Source organism: Falco naumanni, chromosome 18, assembly GCF_017639655.2.
Source record: "Falco naumanni isolate bFalNau1 chromosome 18, bFalNau1.pat, whole genome shotgun sequence".
Classification (NCBI taxonomy): Eukaryota; Metazoa; Chordata; class Aves; order Falconiformes; family Falconidae; genus Falco; species Falco naumanni.
In genome coordinates this window covers 583979-601759 of record NC_054071.1, presented here as the reverse complement: position 1 = coordinate 601759, position 17781 = coordinate 583979, and the positions used below count along the sequence as shown (strand labels likewise).

General features: G+C 66.7%; 3 protein-coding genes across 8 annotated transcripts; all 3 read left to right on the top strand.

The window, feature by feature from the left end:
- The first annotated feature begins 1722 nt into the window (after positions 1–1722).
- On the top strand, positions 1723–3850 carry LOC121098905 (peptide YY-like). 2 transcript variants are annotated; one of them, XM_040617408.1, is made up of 4 exons: positions 1723–2544; positions 2927–3114; positions 3328–3399; positions 3564–3850. In XM_040617408.1, the coding sequence occupies exons 2-4, from the start codon at positions 2927–2929 to the stop codon at positions 3586–3588; spliced, it is 285 nt and encodes a 94-aa protein (XP_040473342.1). In that variant the 5' UTR covers positions 1723–2544; the 3' UTR covers positions 3589–3850. The 2 variants fall into 2 exon arrangements, with proteins under 2 accessions (XP_040473342.1, XP_040473341.1); XM_040617407.1 differs by lacking the exon at positions 1723–2544 and having other exon boundaries at positions 2865–3114.
- A 2141-nt stretch (positions 3851–5991) lies between these two features.
- Positions 5992–6904, top strand: LOC121098846 (pancreatic hormone-like). Its single transcript, XM_040617273.1, has 2 exons — positions 5992–6170; positions 6841–6904. The coding sequence occupies exons 1-2, from the start codon at positions 5992–5994 to the stop codon at positions 6902–6904; spliced, it is 243 nt and encodes an 80-aa protein (XP_040473207.1).
- Positions 6905–8304: 1400 nt separating this feature from the next.
- Positions 8305–16261, top strand: MPP2 (membrane palmitoylated protein 2). 5 transcript variants are annotated; one of them, XM_040617797.1, is made up of 12 exons: positions 8305–8405; positions 10221–10321; positions 11247–11399; positions 11484–11633; positions 12355–12582; positions 13638–13769; positions 14114–14219; positions 14572–14640; positions 14803–14964; positions 15444–15646; positions 15734–15862; positions 15941–16261. In XM_040617797.1, exons 2-12 carry the CDS (start codon positions 10223–10225, stop codon positions 16115–16117), a joined length of 1608 nt encoding a protein of 535 aa, XP_040473731.1. In that variant the 5' UTR covers positions 8305–8405; positions 10221–10222; the 3' UTR covers positions 16118–16261. The 5 variants fall into 5 exon arrangements, with proteins under 5 accessions (XP_040473731.1, XP_040473729.1, XP_040473730.1 ...); XM_040617795.1 differs by having other exon boundaries at positions 10221–10339; positions 15941–16260; XM_040617796.1 differs by having other exon boundaries at positions 8342–8452; positions 10221–10339; positions 15941–16260.
- The last annotated feature ends 1520 nt before the right edge of the window (positions 16262–17781 follow it).

Genomic DNA, 17781 nt, shown 5'->3' with positions numbered 1-17781 from the left:
CCACGGGGGCCCCTCATCCTCCCAGGACATGACGCCCCCCCCCCGGGGCTGCCTGGGCTCCGGCAATGCACCTTCAGCCCCAGTCCCTCCTCCTCCTCTAAGCCAGTGGGAGGATGGGGGGCACGCACTGCACAGCCCCTGCCCCCTCGTCCCCTTTGGGTCCCCCGGGGCCACCCTGGCCGGGGGGGGGTGGGCGCTGAACCCAGGCCCCCCCCACCTCTGTGCCCGCTGCGGGGGGCTCCCCCCGCCGGCAGAGCCATCCTGTGACCTTTGGAAAATTGTTGTTTACTGTCACTTGGGGGAAATGGTGCAGAAAACCCGTCTCCTGTCCCCTGCCCCCCCGGGGGGGTCGGCTCTGTGCCGAGGGGGGGCTGGGGGCCACCCGGACCCCGATCTTCCTTCGCTCGGTGTAGGGACAAGGGTGACGATGCAGGGACGTTGCCGCTGCCCTGTGTGTTTGGTCCCCACGCACAGCAGTGGGACGGGGGGGTTGGTGTCGTTCCCCCCCCCCAAACCCCGCGATGGGACAGAGCCCCCCATCACGGTGCTCCTTTGCTGGGGAGGGGGCTCAGCCCCTGCCAGGGTGGTGCAGGCCACTGCGGGGGGGGGTCGCAGCCCCCACTGATCCCATTAGCCCCCATCGGCCCGGGCCTTTGCGGGGATGTGAAATGTGCTGGCCTGGGGGGCTGCGCCGGGGCTGCTCCCACCCCTCTGGGCTCGCGGGGGGTCTCAGCCCCCTCCCAGGCTGCCGTGGGGCTGAGCACTGTGTGGCCGGGGCAGCAGGGACCCCCGGCTGTGTCACTGCACACCGGCGGTGACACCACGGCTGCACCACGGGCAGAGTGTCCCTGGGGCTGGGGACAGCCACAGGGCTGGGACCCCCGCGGTGGCACTGCCACCAGACATGACCCCAGCGCCGCTCGCCGGGGTGATGACCGGGTCAGGAGTGTGGAGCGTGTCCTCTCCAGCCAGGCCAGTGGCACCCCGTGGGGTCCCCACCGAGCCGTGTCCCCTCCGTCCCACTGGCTGCAGCCGCGGCTGGGAGGGGGCACCCCGGGGCTTTCGGGGACCCTCTCCCCACCCCAGCACGCACACGGTGGCTTTGGTGACCCCTTCCTGGTGGGGACCTGTCCCCACCAGGCTCCTCCGTGCCTCAGTTTCCCCCCGGAGGCCTGGGCTGGGTGATTGCTCCTTAATGCCAAATCCATAATTAATTAGTGTGTCCCCCGGTGCGGGGGGCTCGTGGCGGGGGAGTGGAAAGGGCAGCTCATCTGTCCTGGAGGGCTGTGACAGCGGTCGATGGGGGGTGGGGGGGGCTGCGGTAGTGGGGGCTGCGGTGAGGGGGGCTGCAGTGGTGGGGCTGTGGGTGCTGCGGTGACGGGGGCTGCGGGCGCTGCAGTGGTGGGGGCTGCGGTGACGGGGGCTGCGGGTGCTGCGGTGGCGGGGGCTGCGGTGGTGGGGGCTGCGGTGACAGGGGCTGCGGTGATGGGGGCTGCGGTGGTGGGGGCTGCGGTGGTGGGGGCTGCGGTGACGGGGGCTGCGGGTGCTGCGGTGGTGGGGGCTGCAGTGGTGGGGGCTGCGGTGACAGGGGCTGCGGGTGCTGCGGTGGTGGGGGCTGCGGTGGTGGGGCTGCGGTGGTGGGGCTGCGGTGGTGGGGGCTGCGGTGGTGGGGGCTGCAGTGGTGGGGCTGCGGGCGCTGCGGTGGTGGGGGCTGCAGTGGGGGCTCCGTGCCCTGCCCTGCTGCCTGGGGAAACTGAGGCAGCCACAGCTGTGGGCTGTGTCCCTTCCCCTGTGCTGTCCCCTGTGGGTGGCCTGTGCCAGGGCTATGTCCCGTGTGCTGTGTTACAGCTGTGCCACGTTTGTGTCCCTGTGTGTGGCTGATGTCCCTGTGTGCCGCTGCCACATCCCGAGGCTGTCTTGGGGCCGTGTGTGTGTGCCGTGGCCGCATGCGACACCCGTGTCCCTGGGCTGTGCCCGTGTGCCGTGGCTATGTGTCACATCCGTGTCCGTGTGCTGCATGTCACGTCTGTGCCTGTGTGACATGGTCATATGCCGTGGCTGTGTGTCACATCCATGTCCCTGTGCCATCGCCATGTGCCACCTGCCATGGCTGTACGCTGCTGTGTCCTGTGGCTACATGCCATGCCCATGTGCCATGCCTGTATGCCATGGCTGCATGTCACCAGTTGTGCCTGTCTGGCATTGCCACATGCCACCTCCGTGTCCTGTGGCTGTGTTCTGTGTCCCTGTGCTGTGTCCGTGTGTCCCACCCATGTCCCCTGTGCCCCGTGCCTGCACCCCAGCCCCTCGGGGTACATGGCACGTACCAAGGCATGGTGACAAGGGGCTGGCACATGTCCCCTGGGGTGGTGGCGGGGGGGGGGCTGCGGGATCCTGCTGTGCCCGTGGGTCGGTCACGGCTGAGGGAGGAGCCAGCAGCCCCCCCCGGAGCTATAAAACCCCGGGCAGGTGGAGGAGCCGCTGTGTCCCCGGCACTGTCACCCCACTGCCAGGCCCTGCTTGTCACCTCCTGCCTGCTACATCGTGAGTGCGGGGACAGCTCAGGGCCAGGGCTGGGGTCTTGGAGGGGTCCCTGGAGGGGAGGGGTCCCTGTGGGGGGGCTGGGGACTCTGGGGTCCCATGAGGTGGGAAATCTCCCTTGGGGATGCTGGGGGGGGGGGTGTCTCTGGGATGAGGGTGTCCCCGTGGGACATGGGGGAGGTCCCTGGAGGGAAGATGTCCCTGGGGAGGGGGGCTGGGGTCCCAGGTGGGGGAGGGAGATGAGGGGGTCCTCAGGGGTGAGACACCTCTGTGGGCTTGGGGGGGCTTTGGTGGGGGGCAGAACCGCTCTGGGGTGTGCTGGGGGTACCCGAGGGCCATGGGGGTGATCCAGACGCAGCGGAGGCTGTCCCCTGTCCCCATGCAGATGGTGACGTCCCCGAGGCCGTGGCGCATGCTGGTGGCCCTGGCCCTCTGTGCCCTGCTGTGCCTGGGCACGCTGGTGGCCGCCTACCCCCCCAAGCCCGAGAGCCCTGGGGACGACGCCTCCCCTGAGGAGATGGCCAAGTACTTCTCGGCCCTTCGCCACTACATCAACCTGGTGACACGGCAGAGGTGAGCACAAGTGGGCGTGAATACGTGTGTGCGAGCCCGCTGGCCCTTGTGCAAGCTCCTTTGCATGCACAGGCAAGTCCCCGTTTGCACACTCGTGCCTGCCCTCCTGCACACCTGTGTGGTCTGCCATGTGCACCCAGCAGTTCCTGTTTGCACACACGCGTGTGCACGGGAGGTCACATTTGCATGTGGCCCTTTGCGCGTGTCCCGCAGGTACGGCAAACGCGCCAGCCCCGAGGCCGTGGTGTCGGAGCTGCTCCTTGGGGCCAGCAGTGACAAGTCATGGTGAGTGTCCTCATCCCTGTCCCTGTCCCCATCACCCTGTGGACAGGGAAAGGGGCTGTACCATCTCCTGCACCCTGGGGTGGGGGTCCTGGGGGTAGTTTGGGGTCCCAGGGGATGTTGGGGGTCTTGTCCCCACTTTTTCTCATGTCAGCTCTTCCCTGCAGGTACGACGATGACTCTGCGTGGTGACCGGCAACTCCCAGTCCCCCCTGTCCCCCAGATCCTCCCTGTCTCTCCGTGTCTCCCTAAGGGACCCGGGGCTCCGCCGCAGGGTGGGCCCCAGCACCCAGGGCCAGCACAGACCCCCCCGGCCAGGAGGGCCAGGGACCCCCAGAACCTGGTCCAGGGGTGTCCCATTGGGGGGGGCCCTGACCCCGTCCCCTCCCCACCGCTGTCGGGGGGGTCCCATGTGGTCCCTGCACGCCCCAGCCAGCGGCAATAAAGAGCACGATCGTGGGCACCAGTCTGGGCTGTGTGTGCCGGGGCACGGGGGAGTAGAGGGGGGATGGAGGGATGCGGGGGAGGGGGGGAGGGGGGGAGGTAGGGAAAGATGGAGGGGACGCAGGAGGGATGGAGGGCAGAGGGGTGAGGCTGGCTGGAGGGAGTAAGGGGCAGAGCACCTGCTGGAGTGCAAGGGCGGAGGGATGGAGAGGGATGTGGGGAGGAGGGGCAGATGGAGGAGTGGAAGGGGGTGAGGGGCAGAGGGTCTGGTGGAGGCTGGGGAGGGAGGGAGAGGTGGGAGGGGGGTGCACTGGCGGGCTGGAGCACACGGGTTGGATGCTAGGGTGCACTGGGTGTGGGGGCAGCGGGTGGCACAGGGTGCTGGGGGGTACTGGTGGTGTTGGGGCACACAGGGCGCTCGGGGCACGGTGTGCACTGCCACTGGGTGTTGGGGCGCACTGGGTGCAGGGGGGTGCTTGGTGGGGGGGGTGCAACAATGCTGGGACTCAGGGCACGGGGGTACGTTAGTGGTGGGTGCTGGGGTGCACGGGTTACTGGGATGCACTGGGTGTGAGGGGCAGTGCGTCTGGGGCTGTGGGGTGCACTGGTGGGGAATGCTGGGGTGTGCTGGGTGTGGGGGCACTGGCAGTGGGTTGTTGACATCCACCATGGGGTCCCTGTGGGGACAGTGACTGTCAGGGGCTGTGTCAGGGCTGGGCCAGAGGGTCACTGGGACCCTGCTGTGGTCCCCCACCCCCCTGACCCCCAACCTGGCCCGTGGTGGCAGTGGGGAGACCACTGCATCCTTGGTCATGGCCACAGTGGGGGGGGCTGGCTGCTGTCCCTCCATCCCTCGGTCTTTCCATCCCACCCCTCACCCCAATGCTGCACCTTTCACTCCCCACCCTCCCCATCTGTCCCTCTGGTGTCCCTCTGTCCCGCTCCCCATCCCTCTGTCCATTCGTCACTGTCCCTCTGTCCTGCTGCCTGCCCCTCCTGCCAGCCTCCAGCCTCCACCCTTGCAGCCCACCAGCCTCCCCTGGCTGTGTCCTTCTGTCCCTCTGTCCCCACACCTGTCCCTCTGTCCCCACACCCCTCCATCTGTCCCCACACCCGCCCCTTGGTCCATCCAGGGCCAGGATGCCCTGGGGATGGACACGGGACAGCTGTGTCCGTGTCCTCAGCCCCACCAGGAGCCCCCCTGCCCAGTGTCAAACATTAACCAGGGCTGTGTGAGGGGCCAGGTGTCCCTGTCACCCTGATGGCCCCTGTTGTTGTGTCCCCCCGTGTCCCGCCCCCCCCTCCCCACACCAGCTGGCCACCTGGCCACAGGGGCTGCGTGGCAGGGTGACATCAGCAGGGGGGACAGGGGGGATATAAGGGCCAGCACCGTGGTGGCAGCGGTGTCACTGAGGAACCTGGGAGTCGACAGCAGCGTCCTCTCGCCTCACTGTGTCCCTGCTTGTGGAAGCAGGTGAGTGGGGCAGGACCTCGTCCCCACGGGGGATGGCTGGGGGGTGGCAGTACCTGCGCTGGGGGACAAGAGGCTGAGTGCGGTGTGTGTGCTGGAGAGCGTGGTGTGCGCCAAAGGGGGTGTACATGTGTGCAAGGGAGTGTGTGCGTGTGCACACAGGTGTGAAACAGGTGTGCATGTGCTTGTGCAAGGCTGAGGATGTGCATCTGTGTGTAGGGGTGTGAGGCAGGGTGTGCACACACGTGTGTGCGTGCTTGAGGGCCAAGTGTGTGCGTGCGCTCTGGGAGTGCAGCTCTTGTGCACTCTGGGAGCAGGGAGAGCGTGCGTGTCTGCCTGTGGGTTCACAAGCGATGTGTATACACCGACGTGTGTGTGCTGCAGGAGGTGTTATGCGTGTGCGCGTGCACACTTGGAGCAGAGGGGGGTGTGTGTGCGTGCAAGGGGATGTGTGTGTGCATGTGTGTGTGCATGGCCTCAGAAGCAGAGGCTCGGTGTGCATGCCTGGGTGCGTGCAGAGCGGTGCATATGCTAAGGGGGGGGTGCGCGCACGTGCTGGTGGGTGGTGTGCATGTGTGTGCACCTATGTGTGTGCGTGCAGCCTGGTGGTGTGTGTGCGTGTGTGTGCATGCAGCGCCATGCTGTCGGTGGACCCTGAGGCCATGGCATGTGGCGCAGCCATGGCTCCCCGCTGGCCCTCCCTGCTGCTCCTCGCCTGCGCCCTGGTGCTGCTGGCCGGGCACCCTGGCAGCGCTGGCCCCACGCAGCCCACCTACCCTGGGGATGACGCGCCCGTCGAGGACCTCGTCCGCTTCTACAATGACCTCCAGCAGTACCTCAACGTGGTCACACGGCACCGGTGAGCGGCAGGGCAGTGGTGGGGGGCACAGCTGTGGGACCCCTGTGATACACTGCCCGGTTGCAATGTGCTCCTTGTTGCAATGTTCTCCCTGTAGCAATGTGTTGCCCCCTTACAACGTGTTGCCTGTTGCAGTGTACTCCCCATTGCAACTCACTCCCTGTTGCAATCCTTTTACCTGCTGCAACCAGATTTCTGCTGCAGCACGCTCCCCATTGTTGCAGCACATTCCCCATCTGCAGTGTGCTCCCCTTTGCAACATGCTCCCCATTGCAGCACACTCCCCATTGCAGCACACTCCCCATTGCTGCACACTCCCCATTGTAGCGCACTCCCCACTGCAGCGCACTCCCCGTTGCAACTCACGCCCTGTTGCAATCCTTTTACCTGCTGCAACCAGATTTCTGCTGCAGCACGCTCCGCATCTGCAGTGTGCTGCCCCTCGCAACATGCTCCCCATTGCAGTGTGCTCGCCATTGCAGCCTGTTCCCTTGTTCCTGCTGCAGCTTGCTCCCATTGCCACATGCTCCCAATTGCAACGTGCTGCTCCCCTGCAGCCTGCTCCCTCGCTGCGCCCTTCACTCGCTGCAGCCAGCTCCCCGTTGTGCTGTGCTCCCCGCTGCATGGCGGTTGCATGGCGCTGCCCCCCAGTAACGTGCCCCTCTCACAGGTACGGCAAGCGGTCGGACAGCCTGGTGCTGTGCGAGGAGCCCTTCGGCACCACAGGGTGCTGAGCCACCAGGTGAGGGCACCCAGTGACTGAGCTGGGGGGCTGGGTGAACCCCCAGGGCCACCCGTGCCTCGATTTCCCCAATGGGCATCTACGGGGAAGCCCTGGGGTGGGGGACATGGGGCTGGGGGGATTCAAGGGGGGTCCTGTGGGGGCCTGGGATGGTGACCCCCTCTTGTTGCAGGGACACTGCCGGGGCCAAGCAGGTGAAGAGGAGCCTGGTGGGGTGCAGCCCCCACAGCCCCTGCTGCACCCACAGCACCCACAGCACCCACAGCACCCACAGCAGCTGTCACCCAGCACTGGGCTGACCCCCCCAGCAATAAACCCCCCCTGCAGCCACCTCCTGCCTCTGCCTGCTTGGGGGAATGTCAGCGCCTGGGGGACACTGGGGCTGGCTGGGCTAGGGACACTGGGGACACTGGTGCTGGGGACACTGGGAATGCTGGGGCTGGCATCGCTGAGGATCATGGGGACACTGGGGCGCGGGATGCTGGAACTGGGGGCAGTGGGGGTACTGGGGACACTGGGGGCACTGGGGCTGGGGATGTTGGTACTGGGGCTGCTTGGGGTACTGGGGACACTGGGGGCACTGGGGCTGGGGGTGTTGGTACTGGGGCTGCTGGGGGCACTGGGGCTGTGGCTGCTGGTACTGGTGGCACTAATACTGGTTGTGCTGGGTACCATGGAGGCACTGGTGCAGGAGACACTGGCAGTACTGGTGTTGGGGACACTGGGGATGCTGGTATCCAAGACAGTGGTGCTGGGTCATGGTGTGGGGTGCCTCCCATTGTGTGGGTGTCGGTGCCAACACTGGGGGTGTCGTCGGCCCCCCCCCCACGTGGGGTAAATGTGGGGATGGAGAAGTGCAGGGGCCTCGCGTGTCCCTGCACGTCTGTGGTACACTTGAACACATGCACAAGCGTGTGTAAGCACATACCCATGTGCCTGAGCACACCAGGCCGTTGCACGTTGTCCCCATCCGTGCCACCCATGCATGGCTGGCCCTGTTCCCGTGGGTGCTGGCACTGTCCCCATCGGTGCCACCCACGCATGGCTGGCCGTGCCCGCAGCACTGCTGAGATGCCGGCAGCAGCCCCCAGCTCCGCCACGTGTGAGTGTCCACTAGGCCGTGGCTTGCACACGCGTGTGCGAGAACTGCCTGGGTGTGCTGGTGGGATGAGTCATGCTGGGCCCAGAGGCTGCGTGTGCCACAGGGCTGTGGGTGCGCACACGCGTGTGCAAGGGTGGGGCGGGCGCTGCCGGCTGGGCACCTGCCTGTGCGTGTTCGCTCGTGTGCGTGGGTGCGTGCGTGGGCACACGAGCGGGTCATGGTCCCTTTAAATCTGTTGTCGCCCCCCCTCCCCTCCGCGGCGCTCCCCTGCTCCCCGGTTGCCACGGCAACAGCGCGGACCCGCACCACCCACCCGCCCCCTTAAAGGGGCCGAGCCCCTGCTGTCCCCCTCCCCCAGGCGCGGGAGGCTGCGTGCGGGGGGCTCCCACGGGTGAGCATGCACGGGGGGCGCGTGTGCCCGCGGGTGTGCAAGCACGGGTGAGCAGGCATGGGGGTGTGCATGCACGGGTGGGTGCGCACAGGGTGAGTGCCGTGGGCTTGCACGCGCGTGTGAGCATGCGTGGGCTGTGTGTGCACACATGGGTGTGAGCAGGCACAGGGGGGTGTGTCAGCGTGTGTGCACCCGAGCGTGCGTGCGTGTGAGCGTGCAGCAGTGAGCGCATGGGTCTGCACGCGTGTGTAAGCATGCACAGGTACTGCTGCCCCTTGGCACCCGCGGTTGTGCATGCTCACACACATGTGTGCACACAGATTCGTGCGCCTGCAACATGTGTCATTGTGCACGTGCATGCAAGCGGCTCTCCACGCTGCGCGTGAACGTGTGAGCGCGCACAGGCGTGTGGTTGCCCACACATGGTTGCCCACACGGGTGCACGCACGCGTGAGCATGCAGAGGTGCATGTGCATCCGCTGTGCACGCCTGCGTGAGCACACTCGCGCACACACCCGGCCGCGGGTGTGCAAGGTGTTTGCACGCGCAATGGCCGACGTGGCGCGCCCGCCCCGCGCGCTGCGTGTGCACGCGTGTGCAGGGCCCGCGTGTGCAGGGCCGCGGGGGCGGGGGGGGCCCGCTGTACCCGGATCTGGGGGGAGGCGGCAGCCCCGGCTCTGCCCCCGCAGCCATGAGCGGCCCCGGCCGAGGGGCGCCCCCTGCCCCCGCCAGCGCCCCCCTGGGCCCCCAAGGTAGGGGGGGGGGCGGGGGGTGATGCCACGCAAGGGGGTGGCGGGGGAAGAGGGTGTTGTGGGTGTTCGGGGGGTGGGAGCTGGGAGCGGGGAGGTGGAGGGTTCTCTTGGGGCATACTGGAACCCCCCAGATATGGGGGGGGGGGGGCGCTGTCTGGATTGCACAGCACTCCCCCCGCCCCGGGCTTCATCGTGAGCATCCCCCGCCATTGCAGCGCAGCCTCCCCGCCGTGCAGTGCTCCCGCTTGCAGCACAGCCCCGGGGGCTTTGCAGCACCCCCCCACCCCCCACCCCCCATTGCCTCGCCCCCCCCCCAATCACCTCACCCCCCCCAGCTGCACTGCACCCCACTCCCCTGCGTTGCCCCCCCCCCCCCCCCCCCCCCCCCCCGCTGTATTGCAACAGCCGCATTTGCATTGCACACTCCCCACCCCACCCCCGGGCTCCTGCCTGTACTGGGTGTGGCAAATGGGGAATGGGGAATGCCCTCCCTGCCCTGGGGGGCTTTTGAGGGATTCCCCCCCCCTTCCCCATAGTGCTGGGTTGGGGGAAAAGCTGCTCGTGGCCCCTGCTGCATGGGCCGGGGGTCCAGTGCAAATCCCTGCAGGTGGGGGGGAGGTTGGGGGGACAGTGGTTCCATGTGCAGGTGAGCTCTTTCCATGCTGCTGGGGGCTCCTTGGTTGGGGAAACGGAGGCTCTGGGGGGCTGTGGTGCTGAGCAGCCAGGATTAGACACCCCCCTGGAGGTGTTGGGGTGCTCCTGCCCGCACAGGGGCTGCGATGCCCCCCAGCCCGGCAAGACAGGGTGGCCAGCACTGGGGGGCACATACACTTGTCTGTCCTTGCTGTAGGATGGGGAGGGGTCCCTGCTCCCAGGGACCCCCCCACTGTCCCCCTCATTCCTTGCCAGGTTGCATAACTGGGGGGCCCTGGGATGAGTGGGGCAGGATTGGGGTGCACAGCACCCCTGGCTGCATTTGACTGTCACCCATGTTGCTCTCTCCTGCTCTGCGCCCCCCCACTCTGTGTCTGTGTCCCCCCTGCCCCCACCCCCACCCCCCCAGCCATGCAGCAGGTCCTGGACAACCTGATGGGGCTCCCCAGCACCCCGGGGGCCGCCGACCTGGACCTCATCTTCCTCCGCGGCATCATGGAGAGCCCAATAGTAAGGTCCTTGGCGAAGGTACGGTGGCGCGGGGGTGGCACTGTGTCCCATCCCCCCCCCCGGCCCCCTGCCGCAGGTGGCAATGAGTGGGGCACGGGGGGGATGTGGGAGCCCAGGGGTGAGCACACGGGGGGCAGTGTGTGTGTATGGGTGCACGAGTGTGTGCATGCACGCGCATGTGTGTGCTGTGTGAACATGGACGTGTGTGTGTGGATGGACACATGCATGTACATGTGTGTGGATACATGGATGTCCGCTTGCACGTGTGTGCATACAGGGAGGTGTCTGTGCATATTTGCACATATGCATGTGTGCACGCATGGAGGGGAGTGTGCACTTTTGCACATGTGTGTGCATGCCTGTGTGTGAGGCTGCAGTGTTTCAGCAGCAGGGGAGGGCGGTGCGCTTGGGGGGCTGGGGTGGGTGCTGGCTGTGTGCTGCCCCTTGGGGTGTGCACGTGTGTGCGTGTGCACATGCCTGTGTGTGTCACCTGCTGGCCGTGCTGTTGAGGTGTGTGTGGCTGGCACCGCGTCCTGCATGTTTAACCTGTATGTGTGTATTTGCACCTGCGCACAGTCGTGCAACGATGCACGCGTGCATGCATTGGTGCAGTGATGTGTGTGCAAGGGTCTGCATGCACATGCATGAGCATGCACGCATGTGTACTTGGGGATGTGCATGTGTGTGCATCCAAAAGGGTGGCTCTGCAATTGTGTGTGCATGCAGGGCACTGTGTGTGTGCAAAGGGCATGTGTGTGCACTTGTACGTGTGTGTGCTCATGTGTGTGCACAGTGGGCTGTGCCAGAGACCCCTGCTGTGTGCGGGGGGCTGCACCCCCCCGCCCTGCACTGGGAGCAGATGCCAGGGGTATTAGTGAGCGGGTGGGCGGGTGCGGGGGTCTCTAATCCCCCCCGGCCCCCCCAGGCCCATGAGCGGCTGGAAGAGACGAAGCTGGAGGCGGTGAGGGACAACAACCTGGAGCTGGTGCAGGAGATCCTGCGTGACATCGGGCACCTGGTGCGGCAGGACAGCGCGGCCGCCGAGCTGGCATGCATCCTGCGCGAGCCCCACTTCCAGGTGGGGCGTGCAAGGCCTGTGCGTGCAATGCACGGGCAAGGGTGTGTGCAACGTGGGTGTGACGGCCCTCCCTGTGCATTGCAGTCCCTGCTGGAGACCCACGACTCAGTGGCCTCCAAGAGCTACGAGACGCCCCCGCCCAGCCCCGTCCTGGATCCGGCCTTCAACAACCAGCCCGTGCCCCCCGACGCCGTGCGCATGGTGGGCATCCGCAAGACGGCTGGCGAGAACCTGGTGAGCCCGAGCCGGGGGCGCTGAAGGGTGCTGGGGGCATTGCGGGGTGCTGGGGGCATTGCGGGGTGCTGGGGGCTTTATGGGGTGCTGGGGGTGTTGGTGGGTGCTGGAGGACATTGCTGGGTGCTGGGGGTATTGCGGGGTGCTGGGGGCATTATGGGGTGCTGGGGGTGTTGGTGGGTGCTGGAGGACATTGCTGGGTGCTGGGGGCATTGCGGGGTGCTGGGGGCATTATGGGGTGCTGGGGGTGTTGGTGGGTGCTGGAGGACATTGCTGGGTGCTGGGGGTATTGCGGGGTGCTGGGGGCATTATGGGGTGCTGGGGGTGTTGGTGGGTGCTGGAGGACATTGCTGGGTGCTGGGGGCATTGCGGGGTGCTGGGGGCATTATGGGGTGCTGGGGGTGTTGGTGGGTGCTGAGGACATTGCTGGGTGCTGGGGGTGTTGCTGGGAGGACATTGCTGGGTGCTGGGGGCATTGCTGGGTGCTGGGGGGCATTGCTGGGTGCTGGGGGCATTGCGGGGTGCTGGGGGCATTATGGGGTGCTGGGGGTGTTGGTGGGTGCTGGAGGACATTGCTGGGTGCTGGGGGGCATTGCTGGGTGCTGGGGGGCATTGCTGGGTGCTGGGGTGTTGCAAGGGTGACTGGAGGGTGCTGGGTGGGTGCAGGGGACGCTGTGGGGGGGACACGGCGTGGGGCTGACGCGGGGCTGTGCCCACCCAGGGGGTGACGTTCCGTGTGGAGCGGGGGGAGCTGGTCATCGCCCGCATCCTGCACGGGGGGATGGTGGCGCAGCAGGGGCTGCTGCACGTGGGGGACGTCATCCGGGAGGTGAACGGGCGGGAGGTGGGCAGCGACCCGCGGGCACTGCAGGACAGCCTGCGCCACGCCAGCGGCAGCGTCGTCCTCAAGATCCTGCCCAGCTACCAGGAGCCCCACCCGCCCCGGCAGGTACCGATCCCCACAGCCGCCCCCCCCATCTGCACCCAACATCTGCATCCCACATCTGCACCCCACACCCAGCACCCTGCCCACGGCTCCCCCACGGGCCTGTGCCTCTGTCCCCATCTATCCCCGTGCCACCCTGCCAACGTCCCCATGCTCATGTGTCGCACACCCCCTGCCTCATGTCACCGTGTCCCCTGTCCTCTTGCCACGTGCCTCAGCTCCCCCTGCATCCCTGAGCCCCACAGCCCCTTGTCCCCCTGTCCCTCTGCCTGTGGCCCCTGCGCGCTGATAGACATCCTCCGTGCCCACGTGCCCCATGGCTGGTGGGACCCCCGTGTCCCCCGTGGTGCCCAGCACTGGTGAGGGCACCCAGCTGTGTGGTAGTACCTGCCCTGTCCCCATCCCTGCCCTGTCCCCATGTCCTCAGCCCTACGGCAGGACCTGGGTGGCAAAGGGTGCCCTGTGTGCCCCCCTCCCTGTGCCAGCCTGGCGCAGGCGCCTGCTGTCACCCTGGCTCCAGGGACAAAGCAGCACTGTCACTGCATCCCCTGGCACCGCGTGTCCCTGCACTCGGCTGGCCCCGTGGCACCCTGCTGCTGCCAGCACTGGGCAGGGGTCCCGTGTGCAGGCACACGCGTGTGCCCCGTGGTGTGTGTGTGCGTGGCTGCCTTTGCACGCTCCTGCACACATGTGTGCCATCGTGGGCACGGTGGTGGCGACGCTGGGCGCGTGTGTGTGCCTGTGTGTGGGTGTGGGGCTGTGCGTGGGCGCTGCCGTGGGTGCCCTGTGGGGCGCAGTGGCAGCTGCCAGTGCTGCCTGTGTGTGCGCAGGTGCTGTGCGTGCCTGGCTATGCCGGGTGGCAAGGGGGCACCAGGGTGGGGGGGGTGCCTAGTGGGGTGCACACGTGTGTGTGTGTGTGTGCGTGCGCGCATGGCACAGCTCCTGCGTTTCCCACCGGCATACTGGGGAAAGAGAGGCACAGGCTGGCAGCATCCAGGCGATGCAGAGCGGGGAACCCAAGCGGCTGGCGGCCTCCCCCTGACCCCCCTGGTCCCCAGGTCTTTGTCAAGTGTCACTTCGACTACGACCCGGCCACCGACAGCCTTATCCCTTGCAAGGAGGCTGGGCTCAAGTTCACTGCCGGTGACCTGCTGCAGATCGTCAACCAGGATGACCCCAACTGGTGGCAGGTCAGGAGGGACCCTGGGGTGGGGGGACCTGGCCCTTTGTCCCCCTCCTGGTGGTATCCCCAGAAGCTGGCGTCCATGCAGGAGCAGGGGTGTCCTGGGAGCTGAGGTGTTCCCTGGGGCCTGGGGGGATGGGGGTGTGTCCCCGAAAACTGGGGGGGTCCCTGGAGCTGGGGAGAGCCCCTGGAAACTGGAGAGGTCCTTGGAGCTGGGGCGGGGGTTGTGTGTCCCCGAGAGTTGTGGGGCATACCTGTGGGGCTTGGGGGTTCCCTGGAGCTAGGGAGGGTCCCTGGGAGCTGGGGGGTCCCCATGGGGCTGGGGTCCCCACACGCAGTGCTGTCCCCCAGGCGTGCCATGTGGAGGGGGGCAGCGCGGGGCTGGTGCCCAGCCAGCTGCTGGAGGAGAAGCGCAAAGCCTTCGTCAAGCGGGACGTGGAGGTGGCCCCCACATCTGGTACGGAGTCCCCCCCCAGCCCCGGGTGGGGACATGGCCCTGGGGGCACAGGGACAGGTGGTCACCTCCCGAGGGGGAGCACAGCGGGTCCCCTGCGCCCTATGGCAATGTCCCCATTGCCCCGTGGTGATGTCCCCATCCCTGTGGCGCTGTCCCGGCGGCAGGTCCCCAGTTCCCAGGGTGATGTCCCCACTGGCACTGTCCCTGCAGCAGGTCCCCAACTCCCCAGGTGATATCCCCAGCCCTGTGGCACTGTCCCTGTGGCAGGTCCCAGTTCCCATGGCACTGTCCCCACGCCATGGCACTGTCCCTATGCCCGTCCCCAGCTCAGCCACCCCCTTGCCCTCGGCAGGGGCCCTGTGTGGCAGCCTCAGTGGGAAGAGGAAGAAGAGGATGATGTACCTGACGACAAAGAACGCCGGTGCGTGTCCCTGATGGCATTCCCCAAGGGAAGGGGGGACAGTGCCCAGGCTGTGCCCCTGGCAGGCTAGTGGTGGCACCTCGCAGGACGGGGTGCCCTGGGGTCCCCATGGCACCCAGCTCGAGGGTGCTACTGCAGGTGACAGCCCCATCCCTCATCCAGAGTTTGACCGCCATGAGCTGCTGATCTATGAGGAGATGGCCCGCATGCCGCCCTTCCGCCGGAAAACCCTGGTGCTGATCGGCGCCCAGGGTGTGGGGCGCCGCAGCCTCAAGAACAAGCTCATCATGTCAGACCAAGCGCGATACGGCACCACTATCCCCTGTGAGTGTTCCTGTGCGCATTGCTGTCCCTGCCAGCATCACTGTCCGCTGCAAACATCATTCCCATGAGCATCCCTGTCCATGCGAGCATCCCTGTCGCCCGCCAGCATCCCTGTCCATGTGAGCATCCCTGTCGCCCGCCAGCATCCCTGTCCATGTGAGCATCCCTGTCGCCCGCCAGCATCCCTGTCCATGTGAGCATCCCTGTCGCCTGCCAGCATCCCTGTCCATGTGAGCATCCCTGTCGCCTGCCAGCATCCCTGTCCATGCGAGCATCCCTGTCCATGCGAGCATCCCTGTCCATGCGAGCATCCCTGTCCCCACCAGCATCAGCGTCCCTGGCACAGCCCAACCTGGCCAGCACCACCCCCCTGGGGGTGTGGGTGCAGCATCACAGCCTTGTGGCCATCCCCGCGGGCTGTGGGTGCCCCCGGGGTGAGACCCCTGGGGTGGTCACTCAGACAGGCCACCCCTGGGCAGACACATCACGGAAGCCGAAGGAGAATGAGAAGGATGGGCACGGGTACCGCTTCGTGTCACGGGGGGAGATGGAGGCGGACATCAAGGCGGGCCGGTACCTGGAGCATGGCGAGTATGAGGGCAACCTCTATGGCACCAAGATCGACTCCATCCGCACCGTGGTGGAGGCTGGCAAGATGTGTATCCTGGACGTCAACCCCCAGGTAGGGTACCCGGGGGAGGCAGCACACCAAGGGGGTGGCTGGGGCTGCCCCCGCCCCGGGGCTCAGCGCTGTCCCCCTCCCACCCAGGCAGTGAAGGTGCTGAGAACAGCTGAATTTGTGCCATACGTGGTCTTCATTGAAGCCCCCGACCCTGAGACGCTGCGGGCCATGAACCGGGCAGCGCTGGAGAGTGGTGTGGCCACTAAGCAGCTCACGGTGGGTCCCAACCCCGGGGGGGTGGGGGCGGGCACACAGGGAGCGATGGGGAAACTGAGGCAGGTTTGTGCGGGGCAGGAGGCCGACGCCAAGCGGACGGTGGAGGAGAGCGACCGGATCCAGCGTGGTTACGGTCACTACTTCGACCTCAGCCTGACCAACGACGACCTGGAGCGCACCTTTGGGCGGCTGCAGGAGGCCATGGAGCGCCTGCGCACCCAGCCCCAGTGGGTGCCCGTCAGCTGGGTCTACTAGTACCCCCCCGGGGGTCCCCACCACCTTTACCCCCCCTCAGCCTGACCAGGAGGGCTGCAGGGGGAGGAGGGTGGTATTGCCCCCACTGGCTCACCCAGTGTGATGAGCTTGCCGTGTTCAGCACTGGGGCTGGGGGGGGGAGGGGGGGCTGGCTGGCTGGGGGGGGGAGGGGGGCTGGCTGGCTGCGCAGTGCCCCCGCCACTCAAGCCAGGCTCCTGTCTCCCTCCTACTTAGCCCCACATTCATGGGGGGGAAGAACAGGCCAGCGGGGTCACTCTGGGGGACAGACCCCCCTCCACTGTGCCCAGCACCCACACAGCTAACTCACTGCCAAAACCTCACCCCCTCCCTGTGTTACCCCCGGGGACTGTGCCCCCCCCCCCCCCCCCAGCCGGAGGTGCTGCGAGCTGGGGGGCACAGGGACATTGCGGGGGTCACCACCGTTGTGTGGCTCTGGCCCCTCGTAGCCCTGCGGCTCAGTTTCCCCATGGGGAAGCACGCCCCATCCCAGGGCAGCGTGTGGGTCAGGACCCCCAGGGCAGGGGGTGGGGGGGTCACACCAGCTGAAGCCACATGAGCTGCTGTGGCCCCAAGCCCCTGCCTTGCTGCACCCCCTCCCAGCAGCCCCCTTTCACCCTGACCGGGATGGGGGTCCCTTTCTGTCCCTTTTGACCCCCCCACCCCTTCCCAAGTAGCAATAACCCCCCCCGCCCCCGACCGCCAGCCGGTGTGGGTTCCAGCCTATAATTAATCCTTAATTAACCCTGTAGTTAACCTGGGAGGTGCTGCAGCTGGGGACTTGCTGGGGGTGCCTGGGGGGGGGTCCTGCCAGGGGGTAACCCCGAGGGACGGGGACACAGAGTGCAGCACACACACATACAGGTGTGTGCCAGCGGGGTGTGTGTTCCCCTTCCCCCCGCCACCCCCCCCGCCACCCCCTATCCCAGTCCCCAGGTGGCTCCTTTTTGGTACTTTGCTGTGACTTTTATTAAAGGAAAGAAAAGTGTCGGGTTTGTCCCTTGCAGCTGAATCCAGCTGGGTGTGGGGCACCCCTGGGGGGGGCACATGGTGTCACCGTGTCACCACTGCCCCACCCTGGCTCTCTCCCACCTGGTGCTGATGGGTTTTGTTTCTGCAAATCAGGGGTTTGCACCAGGTTGGTGCTTGGGGGGTGTTTGTGGGGCTGGGGGCTGGGGTGCGAGTGTGTGTGCGTGTGTGCGTGTGTGCACATGTGTGTGTGCGCACACGTGGCTGTATTTGGGGTTTGGTGGGTGTGGGTGCTGGGGGGGTGGGTTGAGGTGTTTGGGGTCGGTGGGGGGGGTTGTGTGTGTTGAGGTGTAATTGTGTGTGTGCGTGTGACATTGCACACACAGGCCCTACTTGGTGCTGCCGGGAGAGGTCAGCAGAGCTGCAGGCACCGCAGCTGGGGGGGTGGGGGTGTGCACGCGGGGGGGGGGGAGCAAGGGGGTGTGGGTAAGGGTGTGTTTGTACAGGGGTGTGTGTGTATGGGTGTGCCAGTGTGTTTGCACAGACATGTAAGGTGTATGGGTGTGCATGTGTTGGAGTGTGTGTACAGTTTGCTTGCGCAGGTGTGTAGGTGTGCATGTGCTTCCTTGCACAAGTGTGGCTGTGCATGCATTTGCACAGTTGCACACCTGCATGCA

Bases quoted from the DNA above. Each gene is read 5' to 3' on its own strand.
- MPP2 (XM_040617793.1), top strand. From the start codon at position 9,097: ATGAGCGGCCCCGGCCGAGGGGCGCCCCCTGCCCCCGCCAGCGCCCCC. The intron at 11,400-11,483 runs GTGGGGCGTGCA...TGTGCATTGCAG, and splicing joins TGCGCGAGCCCCACTTCCAG to TCCCTGCTGGAGACCCACGA. The intron at 15,863-15,940 runs GTGGGTCCCAAC...TGTGCGGGGCAG, and splicing joins TGGCCACTAAGCAGCTCACG to GAGGCCGACGCCAAGCGGAC.
- LOC121098846 (XM_040617273.1), top strand. From the start codon at position 5,992: ATGGCTCCCCGCTGGCCCTCCCTGCTGCTCCTCGCCTGCGCCCTGGTG. The intron at 6,171-6,840 runs GTGAGCGGCAGG...CCCCTCTCACAG, and splicing joins AACGTGGTCACACGGCACCG to GTACGGCAAGCGGTCGGACA.
- LOC121098905 (XM_040617407.1), top strand. From the start codon at position 2,879: ATGGGGGTGATCCAGACGCAGCGGAGGCTGTCCCCTGTCCCCATGCAG. The intron at 3,115-3,327 runs GTGAGCACAAGT...CGTGTCCCGCAG, and splicing joins AACCTGGTGACACGGCAGAG to GTACGGCAAACGCGCCAGCC. The intron at 3,400-3,563 runs GTGAGTGTCCTC...TCTTCCCTGCAG, and splicing joins GCCAGCAGTGACAAGTCATG to GTACGACGATGACTCTGCGT.